Source organism: Channa argus, chromosome 19 (genome assembly GCF_033026475.1).
Source record: "Channa argus isolate prfri chromosome 19, Channa argus male v1.0, whole genome shotgun sequence".
In the NCBI taxonomy this organism is placed as follows: Eukaryota; Metazoa; Chordata; class Actinopteri; order Anabantiformes; family Channidae; genus Channa; species Channa argus.
Genome location: NC_090215.1, coordinates 21,851,977 through 21,871,370, shown reverse-complemented (window position 1 = coordinate 21,871,370; position 19,394 = coordinate 21,851,977). Strand labels below are relative to the sequence as shown.

At 41.2% G+C, this 19,394-nt stretch overlaps 1 protein-coding gene and 1 pseudogene across 9 annotated transcripts; both read right to left on the bottom strand.

Annotated features, from left to right (window-relative positions):
• Positions 1-567: 567 nt before the first annotated feature.
• Positions 568-3,683, bottom strand: LOC137104436 (E3 ubiquitin/ISG15 ligase TRIM25-like; annotated as a pseudogene).
• Positions 3,586-19,222, bottom strand: LOC137104403 (NLR family CARD domain-containing protein 3-like). Of its 9 annotated transcripts, XM_067485535.1 has the most exons (11): positions 16,547-19,222; positions 16,262-16,375; positions 15,313-15,425; positions 13,390-15,238; positions 12,590-12,763; positions 8,712-8,885; positions 8,314-8,487; positions 5,864-6,037; positions 5,602-5,775; positions 5,435-5,527; positions 3,586-3,720 (listed from the first exon to the last, which is right to left on the bottom strand). In XM_067485535.1, exons 1-11 carry the CDS (start codon positions 16,663-16,665, stop codon positions 3,681-3,683), a joined length of 3,198 nt encoding a protein of 1,065 aa, XP_067341636.1. In that variant the 5' UTR covers positions 16,666-19,222; the 3' UTR covers positions 3,586-3,680. The 9 variants fall into 9 exon arrangements, 7 of the variants coding, with proteins under 7 accessions (XP_067341636.1, XP_067341642.1, XP_067341635.1 ...); XM_067485534.1 differs by lacking the exon at positions 3,586-3,720 and having other exon boundaries at positions 4,954-5,527; XM_067485536.1 differs by lacking the exon at positions 3,586-3,720 and having other exon boundaries at positions 4,954-5,527; positions 13,390-15,223.
• Between the last annotated feature and the right edge of the window lie 172 nt (positions 19,223-19,394).

Sequence of the window (19,394 nt, the reverse complement as noted above, 5' to 3'; positions counted from 1 at the left end):
GATTTACTGTTTATGTGACTCTGATCAGACCAATGAACTTGTTTAAGGAGGACCGCAAGCTTTTAAGCTTTTGATGGGAGATGTACTCATATAAGACGTATAGGCACTGTCTGACAGTGTATGTGTTTACACCTGAGTGCTGTCATAAACATGCACCACAGTGAATTAATGCAGTCTTTTTTCCTTTTTTTCCCCTTTTTTCAGGAAGCAACGGTACTACAGTCTTCTGTGGTATGGGATGAACTTACTTTTAGTTCTGTCCAATCAGAAGCTTTAGAAATAAGAATTACAGCTTCAATGTAAAGGCAGTACCTTTACCAAGTTATAGAAAAAATAGAAAAATAGTTCATACATTAGTCAGTCACATAGTTTAGGACAGCCACATATTTTATTCTCATTGATGACTCAGGACCAGAGACATTAGTGCTTATACTGTTATGTCTGAATACATATGTCTTATTATGTCAATATAAAGCCCAAGACTTGTCACTGTATCCAAATTCCTTAGCTGCTGATACCAGCAGAGGACTGTGAGCAAGTCAACACTAATGCTAAGTTGGGTGTTGGCCTACAAAATGATGCTAAAGTCATGTTAAAAAGGGGAATTTTGAAGCTCAGTAATTAAACTGATTACCAGCCCTGTTTTTATATGGTATTGGATCAGCACTGGAAACAGGTGATTCTCGACTGAGCATGGGTGGAGGACTGACAACCAAGCCAGCCTTAGAAAGCAAATGAATAAGACCCGGTATACTACTTCTGGGTCACTGTTTTTATCAAGCAGACTATAGGATTTATGGATTTGTCAAAGAACAAGCAGAGAACCATATCAGAGAACGAGCAAGAGGAACTTTATTTATCTTTTCAAGCACTACAGTGGTTAATCCTGTGGTTAATGCAGTGAACTTCCATCAGGACATCACTGGTACAAATCTGCTTTGATGTCTCTCTTTTAGCAGCTTGGTGGCTCAGTGGGTAGAACATCAGGCTGAGATACAAAATTCTCCTGGTTCAAATCCCAACCCACATACCAGGTGTGTGCCTGAGCAAGACACTCAGCACTACTGCCCCCAGGGAAATGGATTAAAGGCAGAGGCCAAATTTCATTGTAACATTTTTCTCCATTCAGACAAAGATGCCCTACAGCCTTTACGGGAAAAAAATTGCATTAGTGCCTACACTAGTTTAGGTTCCAATATTAGACTGAAAATTAGACTGTTGTGGATCAGCTGTGTGGCTCCCCCGTTTTTCCTTTTTTTTCTTTCCCCTGTGTTGTCACTCTACTGTGACACGAACACACACACACTCTAACCCTAAAAAGAAGAGTCAGAATGCGTCTTCCTACATCCATCAATATATAGTTAAAGTTTGTGAGCCAGGGTTCCAAAATAAGTCAAAGATGGAGGAGAAATCATGGTGCCGCTGCATATATACGTGGATTTCCAGTAACCAGGATTCCTAATGTATGTAAACAAAATTCCCTGATTACTAGAGAAAGCTGATTTCTCACTGAAACCCAGTTACTTAAGTGAATATAAATGCAATCATTGTTGTGAAAGATATTGTCTTGTTTAAGTACTGGAGCACACACGTGCTCGTGTATGGTATAGTTGTGACTTGTTTGAAATTATATTATTTCTATGATCACAGGTTCACATTGATTATTCATCCATAACTGGATGAATGGTCCCTGGACAACTGGCTTACCAACTGAGCTACAGCTGCCCATTATGTCTTGATCTAGGAAACCTGCTGCTGTCATCACCAACTTAGTATTTAACATAAAGAACCCTCTTCACCATTATTGTTATTATTCTATTTGCATCTATTTTTATAACATAGTGAAGAACTGAAGTACTGTATAGCTCATACAATATGAAAAGCAATAAAAATGTAGGAGGAGGGTATTTTCCAAACAGTTAACAGGAATTGCAAAGACAGCTCAGCTGTAAGCAACACAGATGGAGACAAAAGTCAAATTATTAAAATAGTCTCAGTCAGTTACTTTTAACAGATTTAGTAACCCCTGTCTACTGAGGCTAAAAGAGCCTAGCAGTGGGGTCCTCAACGACCCAAAGTCCAACATGTAGAGGTTGAGTGAATGTGGTCTGGACTCTGTGGAGGAGATTCATTCTATTGGTGACACAGTAGGACAGAACACCAGCTCTGTGATCCAGGTAGACTCCTACTCTGGAGGACTGAGGACCTGAGAGGCAACTTCTGATATTGTTATGTCTAAATACATTACCAAGACAACATAAGGTCCAAGATTTGTCATTGCTCCCAAAAAGACTTTCCCTTCCTATTCTGCTGATGGTCTTGTAAGCAGCTGATACTAAAACACTTCCACTCCACTTCACCTCCCAGTAACATAGTCCAGTCAGACTGTCTCTGCTCAGAACCTGAGAAAACTCAATGCACTTTTTTGGATGATGAGAATGTGACTGCTCTTCATCCACACAACTTACTTTCCTGTTCCCCTCAGATAATACCAAGCCTCTGTGTGCTGTGTTTGGATCCAGTGTGATCTTACGTGAATACTGTAAAAACTCAGCTCAGGTCTTGGGTTCTGCTGGGGTCAGTGCAACATCCACATCTGTCTCTGTCAGTGACATCTGGGTCCATGTCTCTCTCAGAAGGTCCTGTAGTTTATCTCTGAGCTTTGACACAGCTGCTGTCACATCCTTAAAGTATCTCAGAGGAAGGATGTTGATGCTGGATGAGTCTGTAGGTTCAATGAGTGCTGACAGTGAGTGGTAGCTGTGTAAAAACTGGATGAGATCTTCTGTGAGTGAGAGCTGCTCCAGAGAAGCGTCTGTCCTCTGCAGCTCAGTGATCTCCTGTTCCAGCTTCTCCTGAATCTCTTTGGCTTGGCTCAGCTTAGTGTCCTGCTGGATTCTAATCTGCTGCTTCACACCATACCTTCTTTTCTCCATGAGACAGATCAGCTCAGTGAAGATCTTGTCACTGTTCTCCACTGCTTTATCAGCAGAGACTGATTGCCTCCACCTCCTGTTGAAGCAGCTTCATGTCCTTCTCTCTGTCCTGGATTCTCTGCTGGAGTTTTTGTCGACTCCCCTCGAGCTCTCTCTGCCTCTTACTCCTGTCTGCTGCAGCTGAGACTGTGTCGTGGCCTTTATGTTCCTCCACTAAGCAGAGATAACAGATACACTGCTGATCAGTACGGCAGAAATTTTCCTTTGGTTTATTATGACGAGAGCAAATGTTCTCCTGCAGCTTTGCTGAGGCTTCAACCAGGTTGTGTTTCTGTAAAGTTGGGGATTTGTAGTGAGGCTGGAGGTGGAGCTCACAGTAAGAGGCCAGACACTGCAGACAGGACTTGGTGGCTTTTAGCTTCCTCTCAGTGCAGAAATGACAGGCGACATCTCCAGGTCCAGCATAGCAGTGAGGATGAGTATCACCTTGAAGTCCAGTCTTCTTCAGGTCCTCTACTAAATCTGCTAACACACTGCTTTTCACCAGGACAGGTCTCAGTATGAAGGTATGTCTACACTGAGGACAGCTGTGGGTTTTCTTCTGGTCCTCTTCATTCCAGTAGGTTTGAATACAGTTCATGCAGTAGCTGTGTCCACATGGAATAGTCACTGGATCCTTCAGAAGGTCCAGACAGATGGAACAGCACAATTTTTTACGCTGAAGTCCTTGCTGTGTCATTGTGCTCATCGGCTCCTGTTTATAGCTGCCTGTGAACAGGTAGATCTGTGGAAGAAAAGAGAAACATGATATACAGTATGTGAACAGAGATGAGCTTACTTTAAGAACAGGAAGTGCAGGTAGGAGGTAACAGGTTTACTAATAACTTCAAAGCACTAGAGACATCCCATTTTCTTAAATGAAGTAAGTGCTTTTTATTTCTAGTATGTACTGGTACTAAACTTTTAAAAGGTACTTGTATTTCAGGTTGTTCAAGGTTTTCAGTGGGCCACAACAATGCAGAACAATCTATTATCGTATGCCTGTGCTCATTATGCTCAGTATTCTCTTACTGTTTATAAAACCAATATTTTATCTCAGTAAATTGAAGTTGAATTGTGCAACCTAAGCTAGTGTTAATTTGAGACCCTGAATCAGTCCCTTCGACTCTGTCCAGGTCTCCCTCTCCCTGCTCAAAACCAAATTTACTTTGCTCTTTACACTCAACCACGCTCTGCTCTTCTTTTAGTTTTCATTTCAGGCTGAAAAACAACAAATTGGAAATGGTTTCAGGGGTTGATTCTTTACTAATACCACTGTGAAAAATGTTGTACACTGTGATTTTAATGTAACAACTCTGTTTGTAGCTTGTGTGTAGTTTTTACAGTAAATAAAAATATCTATCTATTTGGGGGCCAAGCTGAAGGCCAGTGATGGGGAGCAAACCCCTTCAGGGGTCAGGCTGGAGGACAGCGTTAGAACCTCAACTGACTGAACCTCATAGGAACAGAAAGGGAGCAGGGTCAGGTAAAGGCAGAAATAAATCCAGATTTCCAGAAAAGTTTGATGAGATTTTAATGTCCACATTTGTTACCCATCTGAGCGATTGGTGAAAGACTTTTTAAAATATTAGTGATTTGTTTAATCTGACTCAGTCATTACCTTACATTAGTTTGGACATAAACTTGACTTTCTGATCACTTGCCTTTATAGTTCCCTCACAGGCAGTTAAAATATCCATCACGGATGGTTGTAGGTGTACAATTACCCCTTTAACAGGTTTATAGGTACTATAACAATATTGACCACATGAATCATGGGAGACTATTCTTCTCATTATCCAGGTGTCCCCTCCCTTTCCTCATCATGCCTTCTTTTCAAAGACTTTAACACTCAACGCAGTGTAGATGAACAAAGCCTCTGTTTTCTTTTGACATATGCAGTTAGGTCCTGCATAAAAATATATATATATAAATTGGCATTTGGCCACAATCACAATAAATTTGACATGAAACACTCAAGATATGAGCAAATTCAAGACTTGCAGCTTTAATTCACAGGGTTTGGCAATAAACAAGAATTCAAGAATTAGTTCTTTTCATGCAGCCCCCCATTTTTAGTGGCTCATAAATAATAAAGCAAACTAACATAATTACAAACATAATTATTGCCTCTGTCAAGACACAGTCATTTTTGTGAGCACTCGGATAACAATAAGAAGTAATTAGAAGAGATTTAACTTTATAACCAACGGAACAAAATGAATGACAAAGAATAGAAGTGATTCTGCCATCTCGGATAAATGATTGACAAGACAACTTGATGAAGGATATCCTCTCTACAGCCCAAGTTCAGGTGACTCTGTAGGAATGAACACAACAAAAGCCCATATTATGGATCAAAACAAGCTGACCAAACTGTAGACCTTAAAGTTTACAGTTTGGTCAGCAGCTTGTTCTAAACAATATCAGGCAGCAGCTTCACTCCTGAATTCTGCAACCTGTTGAGGCTCAGGTCCAGATGGAATGGGTTGGTCTTCAAAGCTGAGGTCAGATAATCAGAACCTTTATCTGTGACATGACAGTCCTTTAACCTGCAGAGGGGAAGATATTATCAAACCATGACCAACCTTCCAACTCTGTACCAAGAAAAAAAGATATGCTGTACCTCAGGATTTCCAGTCTACAACAGGGACTCTCCAGTCCAGCAGACAGCATTTTTACTCCAGAGTCTTGCAACTTATTAGAGCTAAGGTCCAGTACTTTCAGATGGGAGTGGTTGGACTTTAGAGATAAGGCCAGAAAATCACAGCTTCTATCTGTGAGCAGACAGCAGATCAACCTGCCCGGTAGAGAGGGATTTTAAAAATTGCATATTTTGGAGGTGGAGGGGGGTCAGATTCCAAACACAAGCATAATATAGCACCTACCTTAAAGCTTCCAGTCTACAAAATGGACTTTTCAGTCCAGCAGAAAGCTGTTTCACTCCTGAATCCTGCAAGTTGTTGTAGCTAAGGTCTAGTTCTCTCAGATGGGAGGACTTGGAGTTCAGGGCTGAAGCTAGAGAAGAACAGCAGTCCTCTTGTAGTTTACAGAGATTGAGTCTGTATAAACAGTGAAGATTCCATGTTAAGCTGTCACATGATGTGAAATTAAGAAGGTACTGATTTTTAGGGCAGCCTCTGAGTATCGAACATCTTTGTTTAATGCCTAATCTTAACCTAACCTGTGTGCACATTTAAAATTTCATGTTTAGAGCAAAACTTTGTGTAAAACTGGTGCCTTTGATTTCATTTTAAGGAATGGTATTCACCATTTTGTAGTGAGATGTCAAAAGGGGTGCAGTTTAATAAGATGCCTTCAACTTAGAGAGTTGGCCACCTTCTGCGGCCAGTAGAGCAGCAGGATGGAATGCAGAAGTCTGCGGGATCAAATCCCAGCCTACCCACCAGGTGTGTCCCCAAGCGAGAAACTCAGCACTAGCTCCCAGCACCAACTAGCCTATAAATTAAAAAGATCATCTAACGATGGTTAAAAACAAGACAATCCACACTGGTCTCTCTAACCTAGAGCACCTGGAACATAAACGTACTAGCCACTTAAATAGGTACACCTGTACAGTGTATTAAAATCCAATATAGCAGCTCTGCCACAAATTCTACTTTTACAAGGTTATAATTTCAACATTTTTAAGTTAAGTGTCAGAAAAGTGATAATTCCATATTGTGTTTAATATTGCGGTCATAGTGCATAAATGGTGTGGCCAAACATTAGAACATTAGAAGATAATGCACTCCAATATGACTCCACTGAAGACTTCAACCTAAATAATAAACAGAATTATCACCTTTCTAAAAATTTCAACTTAAAAACTTTAACATTGTTATAACAGAAATTATAACATTGTAAAAGTAAAATTCATGGCAGAGCTGCTGTATTAAATTCCATTAGATTGTAAAGGTGTACCTAATAAAGTGGCCAGTGAGTGTTAGCTTGTTGTTCAATGCAGTCCTACCCGCTAGCTTGGGAGTAATAGACCTGGGGGTGGACCAAGTGGTGAGGCTTCAGTTACATCATTCTTCCTACCTGACATCAAGTTCAGACACCACCATCACCATTGTAGAACTAATACAAAATGGGGATGAGTTTGACTACAGGGATCAGGTATGCAGACTGGCAGATTTGTGCTTTTCAAAAAACCTAGCCCTTAATATCTCTAAAACAAAACGGATGATAATCTGCTTCAGGAAGCTAAATTAAGAACCCTGCACATTGGCTCAAATGGTGGAGAGTAGCAACATTTAAGTTTTTTAGGTAAACAGATCTCTCAGGACCTAATTTGGTCTCACATCTCAGCTCTAGTGAAGTTTTCAATTCAACTTTATTTATACAGCGCCAATTCACAACAAAGCCATCTCAAGGCACAAGTGGGACCTGGTGGCTCTGTGGTAGAACATAGGTAATCCCACCCCACCAGGTGTGGCCCACCCAGGCAGGCAACCCTGGTGCCGGTCCCGAGCATGAATAAAATGGGAGGGTTTCGCCAGTAAGGGCATCCAGCACAAAAAAAAAAAAGAAATTAAAAAAAAAAAAAACATTCCAAATCAACATGCAGAACAAGTTCTGCTGTGTGGTTTGCCAGCTGCAATGCAGCAGATAGGAAACTTCTTCAGAAAGTTGTTGATCAGACCATCAAGTTATTGGCTCTGTGCTTCCAAAACTGAAGGATATCAATAATAGAACCTGACACTTTCGCAGGGATGTAAATATAATTAAATACACTTCTCATCCAGGACACTATCTTTTTACTTTGCATTTTGGAAGGCATTACCCCACCAGAGGCAAACAAGCTTCTGGTGGGATTCTGGTTAGAATTATTTGGATGTATTTACACCCATATACAGATTTTAACACTCTTTGGTGCAATACTGACTCGACACAATAATGCAGCTGCTGCTACTTATTCTCTGTCTTATTTTATTATTGTCATTTAAACTAGATTACTGATTTGGTGCTATACAAATACAACAAGGCAGAGTGTTGCTATTTATTCTGTTGTCTTATTGATATTTTTTAAGTTTATGATAGACATTGTTTTAATTGTTCAATTGAACTACAAGGATTAAAGTTTGGTGTACAATTACAGTGAGGTAAATTGAATTTAACTGATGTTTATGAAGACCTGATGTATATGCGTTGCAATGCAAATTTATTTATTTACGTTATCTTTCTTTCCCAGCTCATTGAAAATCCATAATCAGTGAACTTGTTTTCTTTTTTAAATAAAAATCTGACATACTGGTCTACAAAACACACATGTAGTTACTGTCATCATGCATATTAAAAACACCTTCCTCATAAAGACAGAAACAAAGCAGACCTCAAAGTCTCCAGTCTACAGTGTGGACTCTCCAGTCCAGCAGACAGCAGCTTCACTCCTGAATTCTGTAGGTCGTTGTTGCTTAGGTCCAGTTCTCTCAAATGGGAGGGGTTCGACCTCAGAGCCGAGGCCAGATAATCACAGCTGATCTCCGATAATCCGCACTGACACAGTCTAAATAAATGACATTCAGTAAAATCAGGTTTATGAAGTATAAACCAACATATCTGCTTTTTTGAAGTGAACCACCTTTTTATTAACCTTATACAGTAAATCAAATTTAATTTGACCAGGTCTCTCTTGAAAATTAAATTTGATAATCTTAATGAGTTTCTTACCTGGTTAATTAAAGTATCTATCTATCAGAATATTGAGGAGCTCTGAAGATAATTTCTAACCTCAGAATTTCCAGTCTCCACTGTGCGTTTTCCAAACCAGCAGATAGCAGCTTTATTCCCAAATCCTGCAGGTTGTTTCTGCTAAGGTCCAATTCTTTCATATAGTAAGGGTTGAAATTAAGAGCTGCAACTAGATACCCACAGCTGAGGTTTGACAGCTCACAGTTAGCAAGTCTAAAATTAAAAGGATGATATCTAAATTAGAAATATATTTGTATACATTTACCAACAGTTGTCCCACCACCATCTACACACCACAATTAACAACATTTTAACACAACTCTTCATTTTGTTCAATGTATAAAAAGCAAGGGCACATTACAAGACACATCCTTTAGATTTGTAATAAAGTAGGTTGTTGTCAGTAGTTGGTAAAATGCAACCGCAAGGGGGCACAAGCCAGTGTCTTCTTGTGCCAGTCCCAAGCCTGGATAAATGCAGAGGGTTGTGGCAGGAAGGGCATCCGACGTAAAACACATGCCAAATCAAACATGCGAATCGTGACAAAGACTTCCATACCGGATCGGTCGGGGCCCGGGTTAACAACGACCGCCACCGGTGATGTTGACCTACAGGGTACCGGTGGAAATTGGACTACTGTTGGTCGAAGACGAAGAAGAAGAGGAGGAAGGTGTGTTCGTAGGCAGAGAGAGAAGAGGAAAGCTAAGAATGTAGGACTGACAGTAGGGACTTTGAATGTTGGTACTATGACAGGGAAGGCTAGGGAGTTGATCAACATGATGCAGAGAAGGAAGGTGGACATACTGTGTGTCCAGGAGACCAGGTGGAAAGGTAGCAAGGCTAGAAGCTTAGGAGCAGGTTTTAAGTTGTTTTACCATGGGTCAGATAGGAAGAGAAATGGAGTAGGAGTTATATTGAAAGAGGATTTTGTGAGGAATGTTCTAGAGGTGAAAAGAGTATCAGACAGGTTGATGAGTCTGAAGCTGGAAGTTGAAGGGGTGATGTTCAATGTTGTGAGTGGTTATGCCCCACAGGTAGGATGTGAGTTAGAAGAGAAGGAGAAATTCTGGAGTGAGTTAGATGAAGTGATGCAGAGCATCCCCAGAGGTGAGAGAGTTGTCATTGGTGCAGATTTCAATGGGCATGTAGGTGAAGGGAACAGAGGTGATGAGACTGTTATGGGCAGGTTTGGTGTTCAGGACAGGAACGCAGAAGGTCAGATGGTGGTTGACTTTGCAAAGAGGATGGAAATGGCTGTAGTAAACACTTTCTTTCAGAAGAGGCAGGAACATAGGGTGACGTACAAGAGCGGAGGGAGAAGCACTCAGGTAGACTACATCTTGTGTAGACGTTGTAATCTGAAAGAGATCAGTGACTGTAAAGCATTGGTAGGGGAGAGTGTAGCCAGACAACACAGGATGGTGGTGTGTAAAATGATGCTGGTGGTGAGGAAGATAAGGAGGACTAAGGCAGAGCAGAGGACAAAGTGGTGGAAGTTGAAAAAGGAAGAATGTCGTTTAGTTTTCAGGGAGGAGCTGAGACAGACTCTGGGTGGTTTGGAGGTGCTTCCAGATGACTGGACTACTACAGCTAATTTGATCAGGGAGACAGGTAGGAGGGTACTCGGTGTGTCATCTGGAAAGAGGAAAGCGGACAAGGAGACTTGGTGGTGGAACGAGGAAGTTCAGGAGTGTATACAGAGAAAGAGGTTAGCTAAGAAGAAGTGGGACACTGAGAGGACTGAAGAGAGTAGACAGGAGTACAGGGAGATACAGCGTAAGGTGAAGATAGAGGTGGCAAAGGCCAAACAAAGAGCATATGAGGACTTGTATGCTAGGTTGGACACTAAAGAGGGAGAGGTGGATTTGTACAGGTTGGCCAGACAAAGAGATAGAGATGGAAAGGATGTGCAGCAGGTTAGGGTGATTAAGGATAAGGATGGAAATGTATTGACAGGTGCCAGGAGTGTGATGGGAAGATGGAAGGAGTACTTTGAAGAGTTGATGAACGAGGAAAATGAAAGGGAACGAAGAGTAGAAGAGGTGACTGGTGTGGAGCAGGAAGTAGCAAAGATTAGTAAGAGTGAAGTGAGGAGGACATTGAAGAGGATGAAGAGCGGAAAGGCAGTTGGTCCTGATGACATACCTGTGGAGGTATGGAAGTGTCTAGGAGAGGTGGCAGTAGAGTTTTTGACTAGTTTGTTTAACAAGATCTTGGAGAGTGAGAGGATGCCAGAGGACTGGAGGAAAAGTGTACTGGTACCAATTTTTAAGAACAAGGGAGATGTGCAGAGCTGTGGCAACTACAGAGGAATAAAGCTGATGAGTCACACAATGAAGTTGTGGGAAAGAGTAGTGGAAGCTCGGCTAAGGGCAGAGGTGAACATTTGTGAGCAGCAATATGGTTTCATGCCTAGAAAGAGTACAACAGATGCAGTATTTGCTTTGAGGACGCTGATGGAGAAGTACAGAGAGGGTCATAGGGAGCTGTGGTATTGTATGAGGACGTCTGGAGTGGCAGAGAAGTATGTTAGAGTGGTGCAGGACATGCATGAGAGCTGTAAGACAGTGGTGAGGTGTGCTGTAGGTGTGACAGAGGAGTTCAAGGTGGAGGTGGGTCTGCATCAACAATCGGCTCTGAGCCCCTTCTTGTTTGCTCTGGTGATGGACAGACTGACAGATGAGGTTAGACAAGAATCTCCCTGGACTATGATGTTTGCAGATGACATTGTTATTTGTAGTGAGAGCAGGGAGCAGGTGGAGGAAAATCTAGAGAGGTGGAGGTCTGCTCTGGAAAACAGAGGAATGAAGCTTAGCCGCAGCAAGACAGAATACATGTGTGTCAATGAGAGGGACCCAGGTGGAATGGTGAGGTTACAGGGAGCAGAGGTGAAGAAGGTGCAGGACTTTAAGTACTTAGGGTCAACGGTTCAGAGCAACGGTGAGTGTGGAAAAGAGGTGAAGAGGCGAGTGCAGGCAGGTTGGAACGGGTGGAGAAAAGTGTCAGGTGTGTTGTGTGATAAAAGAGTATCAGCGAGAATGAAAGGAAAGGTGTTCAAGACGGTGGTGAGACCAGCAATGTTGTTCGGCTTAGAGACATTGGCAATGAAGAAAAGACAGGAGGCAGAGCTGGAGGTAGCAGAGCTTAAGATGTTGAGGTTCTCTTTGGGAGTGACGAGGATGGACAGGATCAGGAATGAGTACATCAGAGGGACAGCTCATGTTAGATGTTTTGGAGATAAAGTCAGAGAGGCCAGATTGAGGTGGTTTGGACATGTTCAGAGGAGAAACTGTGAATATATCGGTAGAAGGATGCTGAGGTTGGAGCTGCCAGGCAGGAGGTCTAGAGGAAGACCAAAGAGGAGATTTATGGATGTAGTGAGGGAGGACATGAAGTTAGTTGGTGTGAGTGAAGAGGATGCAGAGGATAGAGTTAGATGGAGGCACATGATTCGCTGTGGCGACCCCTGAAAGGGAGCAGCCGAAAGGAAAAGAAGTTGTCAGTAGTTGGTAAAGTATTCAGAAACTACTTAGTTGAAGTACAAATCCCAAAAAACAAATGTATTCTAGTAAAAGTAGAAGTAACAACAATAATTCAGTAACAATAAGTACATGACTTATAATTTACTGAAGGTATTAGATGTCAAAGTACTTGCTAACATCTAACACAACTTTGATTAGAAATAGTAAGAAAGTGTGTGTGTGTGTATATATATATATATATATATATATATATATATATATATATATATACATACACACACATATATATACATATATACATATATACACATTCCTTCTTCACCAAAACCATATCAGAAATTAGGTTTAGTTTTAGGATGTTGTAAACTAATGGGTGCCAGCATCGGAAGTTATTCAAAAAGATGTGCGTATGTCAAAGACAGGAAGTAAACTAACAAAAGTTTCTCCAGTCTACAGTGTGAACTCTCCAGCCCTGCAGACAGCATCTTCACTCCTGAATCCTGGAGTCTGCTTCCTCTGAGCTCCAGTTCTCTCAGATGGTAGGTGTTGGACTTTAGAGCTGAGACAATGACTTCATAGTGAGTCTCAGAGAGCCAACATTCACAAAGCCTAAGAGGAATAAAATGGAATGTTAGTAATGTAAACAAGATCAGATCAACAAATCAACATGATGCTCCTCTGACTAGTTTCTCCTAGTCTAAAGAGGATTTTGATTTGTTGGAAAACATACATGTACCTTTCCTTTTACTTTTGGCAAAAACAACATGCCTGTAGCTCAAGTTTGAGATTGAGGTTGTGAGTGTGTTGTAGTTTACCAAGCTGTTTTTTTCAGTATAATATACCATTGACTTTCCTTTTTGCCTGCATCACTGATCGCTCTGTAATTGCTCACCTTCCTGTATAGTTGCCTCTCTACTGATTAGTTCTTCAGAGATAGTTGGATCAGGCATTTCTCAAAAGACCCACGTTTCCTGGTTACTGCAGGACTGTTTGACAGTCCTTTCTTGGCTGTTTAACTGTAACCTGCTGCGTGAAGGCTGGTTTACTTGCCTTATCTACTTTTAATTATTTACCTGATTAATCCTTCCTACCGTTTAGTGTAAGACTGTATATTGACTGTAAGACTGTATATTGATATTATAGGTCATCTAAGGGTGATGAAGAGCATACTGAGTCTGCCACCTAGTGACAGTGGCTGTACTGTGTTTCATAATAATGTAACAATCTGGATGTACCTGGCTTTTCTGCAATTTCTTATGGCTGGGATCAGTCTGAGTCGACCCTTCCACGTTGTTTTGTACTTGTCCAGGTCTAACTCATCCAGAACCTCATCTGACATCGACAGCATGTAGGCCAGAGCTGAGCAGTGGATCTCAGAGAGTTCCTTCTCTGACTTCTGGAACTCTTGGATCTCCTGATGTATTGAGTGGTCCTTCATCTCCATCAGACAGTGGAAGATATTGATGCTTCTGTCAGGAGAGTTAAACTTTGCCTCCATTAGCTTCAGGTTGTCAATAATTCTCTGGATGATTTCTGGACTGTTCTCCATCTGACCCAGCAGACCTCCTAAGAGTTTCTGATCAGATAGCAGAGAGAGGCCATGAAGGAATCGAACAAACAGGTCCAGGTGGCCATTTTTACTTTGGAGGGATTTCTCCATGGCCATGCGCAGGAGGTCAGCTAGTGAAGGATAATGGTCATTGTCTATGTCGCAGTCATCATCATAATCATTTAATGAATTGTTGTCATCATTATCATCTACCAGAAAGTCCTCCAGTACCTCTGTGTCCCTGATAGTGTAACAGTAGAAGAAGTAAACTGCAGCCAGAAACTCCTGAATGCTCAGATGAACAAAGCAGTAGACTGTTTTCTGGAAGATCACACTCTCTCTCTTAAAGATCTCTGTACAAACTCCTGAGTACACCAAGGCCTCTGTGACTTCAAGACCACACTGCTCCAAGTCTTCTTGGTAGAACATGACGTTTCCTTTCTCCAGATGTTCAAACGCTAGCCTCCCCAGCTTCACAAGAACTTCCCTGTCAGCCTCCGTCAGCTCCTGTGGACTGGTTTCATGTCCCTCATCATACTTGTTCTTCTTCCTCTTGGTCTGAACCAGCAAGAAGTGTGAGTACATGTCAGTCAGGGTCTTGGGCAGCTCTCCTCTCTGCTCTGAAGTCAACATGCGCCCCAGAACTGTAGCAGTGATCCAGCAGAAGACTGGGATGTGACACATGATGTGAAGGCTCCTGGATGTCTTGATGTGGGAGATGATTCTGCTGGACAGCTCTTCATCACTGAACCTCCTCCTGAAGTACTCCTCCTTCTGGGCGTCAGTGAAGCCTCGTACTTCTGTTACCCTGTCGACACATGTAGGAGGGATCTGATTGGCTGCTGCAGGTCTGGAAGTTATCCAGACAAGAGCCAAGGGAAGCAGATTCCCCTTGATGAGGTTTGTCAACAGCACCATGACTGATGACTTCTGTGTGACATCAGACACAACCTCACTGTTGTTGAAATCCAGTGAACATCTGCTTTCATCCAGGCCGTCAAAGATGAACAAAAGTTTACAGAAAGCCAGCTGCTCTGGTGTGACCTTCTGTAATGTTGGATGGAAAACATGGAGCAGCGTGAGAAGACTGTACTGCTCATCTTTGATCAAGTTCAGCTCCCTGAACGAAAGCACAACCAGGACACTGACATCTTGGTTTTCCAAGCCCTCTGCCCAGTCCAGACTGAACTTCTGCACTGAGAAGGTTTTTCCAACACCAGCAACGCCGTTGGTCAGAATCACTCTCATGCGTCTCTGTTGGTCAGATAAGGCTTTAAAGATGTCGTGGACCTTGATTGGAGTGTCATGGAGGGTCTTCATCTTGGAAGCTGTCTCAAGCTGCCTCACCTCATGTTGGGTATTGACTTCTTCACTCTGTCCCTCTGTGATGTACAGCTCAGTGTAGATCCTGTTGAGGAGTGTTCCACTTCCTGTTTCATCACTTCCTTCAGTTACACATTCACATCTCCTCCTCAGACTGATCTTATGTTCATCTAAAACCTCCTGCAGACCAACATCTGCTGAAAGATGAAAAACTGTGAGAGAATGAAGAAACAGAATCTGGTGATTATTTTCATTTCAAACACATCAGCAGAATGTTCAGTCTTACTTTGTACAGTTCTAGTCTGCCTGACTGTCACCAGTCCAGGTCTTGTTCTGGATCTTTCTCCACATTGGACTTCCTGACCCGAAGCACAGCAGGACAGCTCCTCCTCCTGATTCCTTCAGATCAAGAGACGTTATTGGAGCATATGTGTTATATGTAAAATGTTGGTTTATTTGAAATTAAGAAATCTACAACATTACAAAAAAGCTTTGAATTTAAATTCTAATTGTAATATAATGTTACAATTTAAAATTATATTGCACTTAACCTCATGTTGAGTTAATAACCTCATGTTGAGTTAATTAAAAAATTATAAGTTAAATTACTAAAAAACTAAAACTAAAATTTACTACAATGTAACGTTAAGCAAAGTCATGTTAATTCATGTTTAATAGATGCTAGAATTACTTTGTGAAAAAGCCATAAAACATGGTACACTATTAACACAGATGTAATTTTAATTAAGGCCTGATTTGAAAGTTATGATGACATAAAATTTTGACGTAAAACAGCTTAATTTTGACAGTAAAGTTTGAATATCCGACAATATATAAATATAAGGTGGTAAAACTTAATATCAGATGAAAAAACTATTGTTATAAATGTAAAATTATTACAGCAGCAAAAAATAAGAGATGTGCTGTTGTGTTATTTTTATATAGAAGCCTAAATGGAATTTTGTGACAATGTAAAATCTTAAACCCTGCTCTGTAAAACAGCTCAGCTTCAGTCAGATGTCAGTGGCTTCTACTACAGCCTCCATATTAACATGTTTCTGTTAGAGTCATCTGTGACAACGATACTGTAGTGTTACCTGAGATTACAGTGTGAAATTTTGGTTGTCTTTGACCAAATACCTGAAAGTTTTGATGAAGTATATAAACATACAGTAATTCATTGGTATTACTCAAGTTTGAGTAAAGCTGGCAGTAACACTTGTTGTGTTACATACTTTGTGTTTGAGGGTCCATCACTGAAGAACAGTGGGGTGTCTTTGAACCGGTCACTCTTCACAGACAAACAGTCTGATCCAGGTCTCAAGTTCTGATCTCTGCAGATGACAAAACTTTTATGGGGGTGAAAAGCATCTGTCAGCGAGCAACACGTGTTAAACAAGGTTTGGTTTCTGACTGTGGGCTGATCAACATGGTGCTGGTCAAACTTTCAGAATGAGTACGTTAGTCTACTCAATATTTAAGTCCCCTTCATTCAGTTCCCAGAAGAAACTGTGTCTTACTGTGGGTCTGAGGGGCCATCATTAAAGAAAGGAGGGGTGTCTTTGGACCAGTCGCTCTTCACAGACACACAGTGGAACACCACAGAATGGTCCTTGTCTTCCTCCATACAGCCACTCATCCTGTGGTAACTGTGAAACTTTATGGATGTTAAAATGGTATGGATGAATGAGCAGCTGCTTGGTAACAGACAGAAAAGAGACGGTTTAATGCTTGTGATTTGTTTTTTTTGGGACCTCGTATTCAGAACCTTTATGTTTTTTTTATTTTATCTTTTAATGTGTAAAACCACATACTGAACAGATTTGTCAGGAGGTGGTTCATCCAGTGTCTCATCCTCCTCACCCAAAGCACTTTAAGGTGACTTTAAGAGGAAGATGAAAGTGTTTGGTTAAATATCAGTAAGTAGGTCTGAATGAACCAAGACAGGTGGATGCTGTTTTCCACAGTCTGAGCATCTGCAGACACATACATATGAGAACAAGGACATGTTAACGTATCTGAACTTTTAACTGTCCTTTGTGATCCACTTAACGTTTGGTTTAGAAGATCTTCAGAGGCAGACTTTTCAGCTAAAAGAGTCGTTCTATAACTGGGTGTTCACATCAGCAGAAAGTACGAAACAAAGGTGCTTTTTCAAAAAACTATTAGAAAACAATTAAAACAAACATATTTGAAATATCAATTTAATCCTTATGATTCATTTACATGCACACAAAGTCCCTCAGTAAAGGCGCATGAGTTGGCTGTACTAGGTAACATAGTTGCAAATTAGCAGTACACTAAGATTCGGTACCTGGGACAATTTTGGGACAATAAAGAAATTACCTCACAGTGCATGGGTTTAATTGTTAAATGTTAACTAGAGCACAAAAACATAAATATTTGTCTAGTGAAATCACCGGATATGACTTTTTAAGACACCACTGAGATTATCGAATAAGAAAATCAACTTGTTTAGCAGCTTCTTCTCTCTCAGTCTGAGCGAGGATGGAGCTCAGCCAAGTGTCCCTGTCTGCAGCAGACAGAGGAGAACAAGGATCAGTGATAGTGACTGATTTTTATGTTCATTCTTCTACTCTGTTACAGTATTTAAACAAAAATAAACTGAGCAGTGTACTGGGGCAGCTGTAGCTTAGTTGGTAAGGCAGTCGTTACAACCGACTGGCAGTCCACGGGACCACAGGGTTAGTGGTTTGACCCCCGGTCCCAACTACATGTCGAGGTGTCCCTGGGCAAGACACTGAACCGCCAATGGCCCATCCCCATCCCCAGCCGTGCAGTGCCGGTCCAAGCCCGGTAGAAATCTGGCATAAAGACTGTGCCAAATCAACATGCAAACAAATGATCAACTGTGGCGACCCTGAACTCACTGGATAAGCCAAAATGACAAAAATAAAATCAAATAAAAAAATTTAATAAAAAACTGAGCTGTTTACTGAGGAAACCACACTCAGACAAGCTCCTACTTTAATTGTATTTTGGAGAGATGTCATATTAGTCTGTAAAACACAGATCACCAGTTAAGAATGACCTACAGTATATTGGGTGGAGGAATAATGCATTATATTGAAATATAAATGATTAATGAAGTTACATTTTTATTTTTGGTAAATTAATTGTTATGCTATTATAGATTGATTGAATGATAAAAAAAAATTGACTTACTAGACTCACTAACCTGAAAAATGGACACAGTCAGTCAGTCAATAGTCAGTTTAGGAACATCATAGCAATTTCAAGACAGACAAAGCACAGAATGTGTGTGGGACATTGTAACATGCTTTCTTCAGATGTGTAAAATATCACATAAAACATGTTTGTCACTAACAGACATGAAATGCACCCTAAATTGTAGAATGAATCAAATTATGAAAGTTAGTTGCAGGAGAAGTTCTATGGACGTATGAGTGTGTGTGTGATTGTGAGTGAGAATGGGTGAATAAGAAGCAGTGTAAAGCGCTTTGAGTGCAAAGCGCTTTGAGTGCCAATAGGTAGAAAAGCGCTATATAAATGCAGAACATTTACCTCAGGACCACAGGGTGGTTTAGGGACGAACTGAGCTGAATGAAATACCGCCTCAGAGAAACGTTTCTGCCAAACAGGATCCTGGTGCAATCAGGTTTCCCTGTCCCTATGAAGTACAGTACTTAAGGGTGTCTGAGGAGTCTCTGCAGGAGAAAAAGAAGAAACACTGACCTCCTTTCATCCACTACTTCTTTCTGCTACTGTGAGGACCAGACTTTCAGTGGCTTCGAAGCGACAGGTTTGTGAATCAGGAAACACGTTTTTCAGTGGAAGGAAATGAGGGAGGGGGGGAGAAACCCGAGTACAGCAGGGGCGGGTCTAAAGAGAGGAGAGAGGAAAAACCCGGCTGTGTCAACCAAGATGCATTATTTGTGATTATTCACAAACTTACCCACCACGAGTTTAATGCAGTGTACACATAAGGTACTACTTCCAACTGTACCCATAAAGAGAAAAATACAGACACTCAGACATGCTGGACTCTGGTTTGAGTTGGGACAGGTTCTGATTTCAGCAGCAGGTCCAGTCCACAGTGTTTTTTAGTGAGCTCTGTTTGTGACGCATCACTGTGTCAGAGAGTTTCATTTCTGGTGAAAAGGAGCAGATCAGCAGTTTGTTTCCTCATTCCTGCATTTGAAGTTACCATTCCTCGGGGGTTTTTGCACCGTAGGAACTCCTCTACAGAGTGTTCTGCCTTTAGTCACTTTATGCATTGGATTTGAAGACACTTCTGTGACCATTAAATTTTGTCCTTTGTGTCCTCTGGGTTTCTTGTTTTGCTCATTGCTGCTTGATTTTTTCTTCCTCTGCTTATCATGAAGC

Bases quoted from the DNA above. Each gene is read 5' to 3' on its own strand.
- LOC137104403 (XM_067485534.1), bottom strand. From the start codon at position 16,665: ATGAGTGGCTGTATGGAGGAAGACAAGGACCATTCTGTGGTGTTCCAC. The intron at 16,376-16,546 runs GTAAGACACAGT...CCCCCATAAAAG, and splicing joins GATGGCCCCTCAGACCCACA to TTTTGTCATCTGCAGAGATC. The intron at 15,239-15,312 runs GTAAGACTGAAC...ATTCTCTCACAG, and splicing joins GCAGACTAGAACTGTACAAA to TTTTTCATCTTTCAGCAGAT.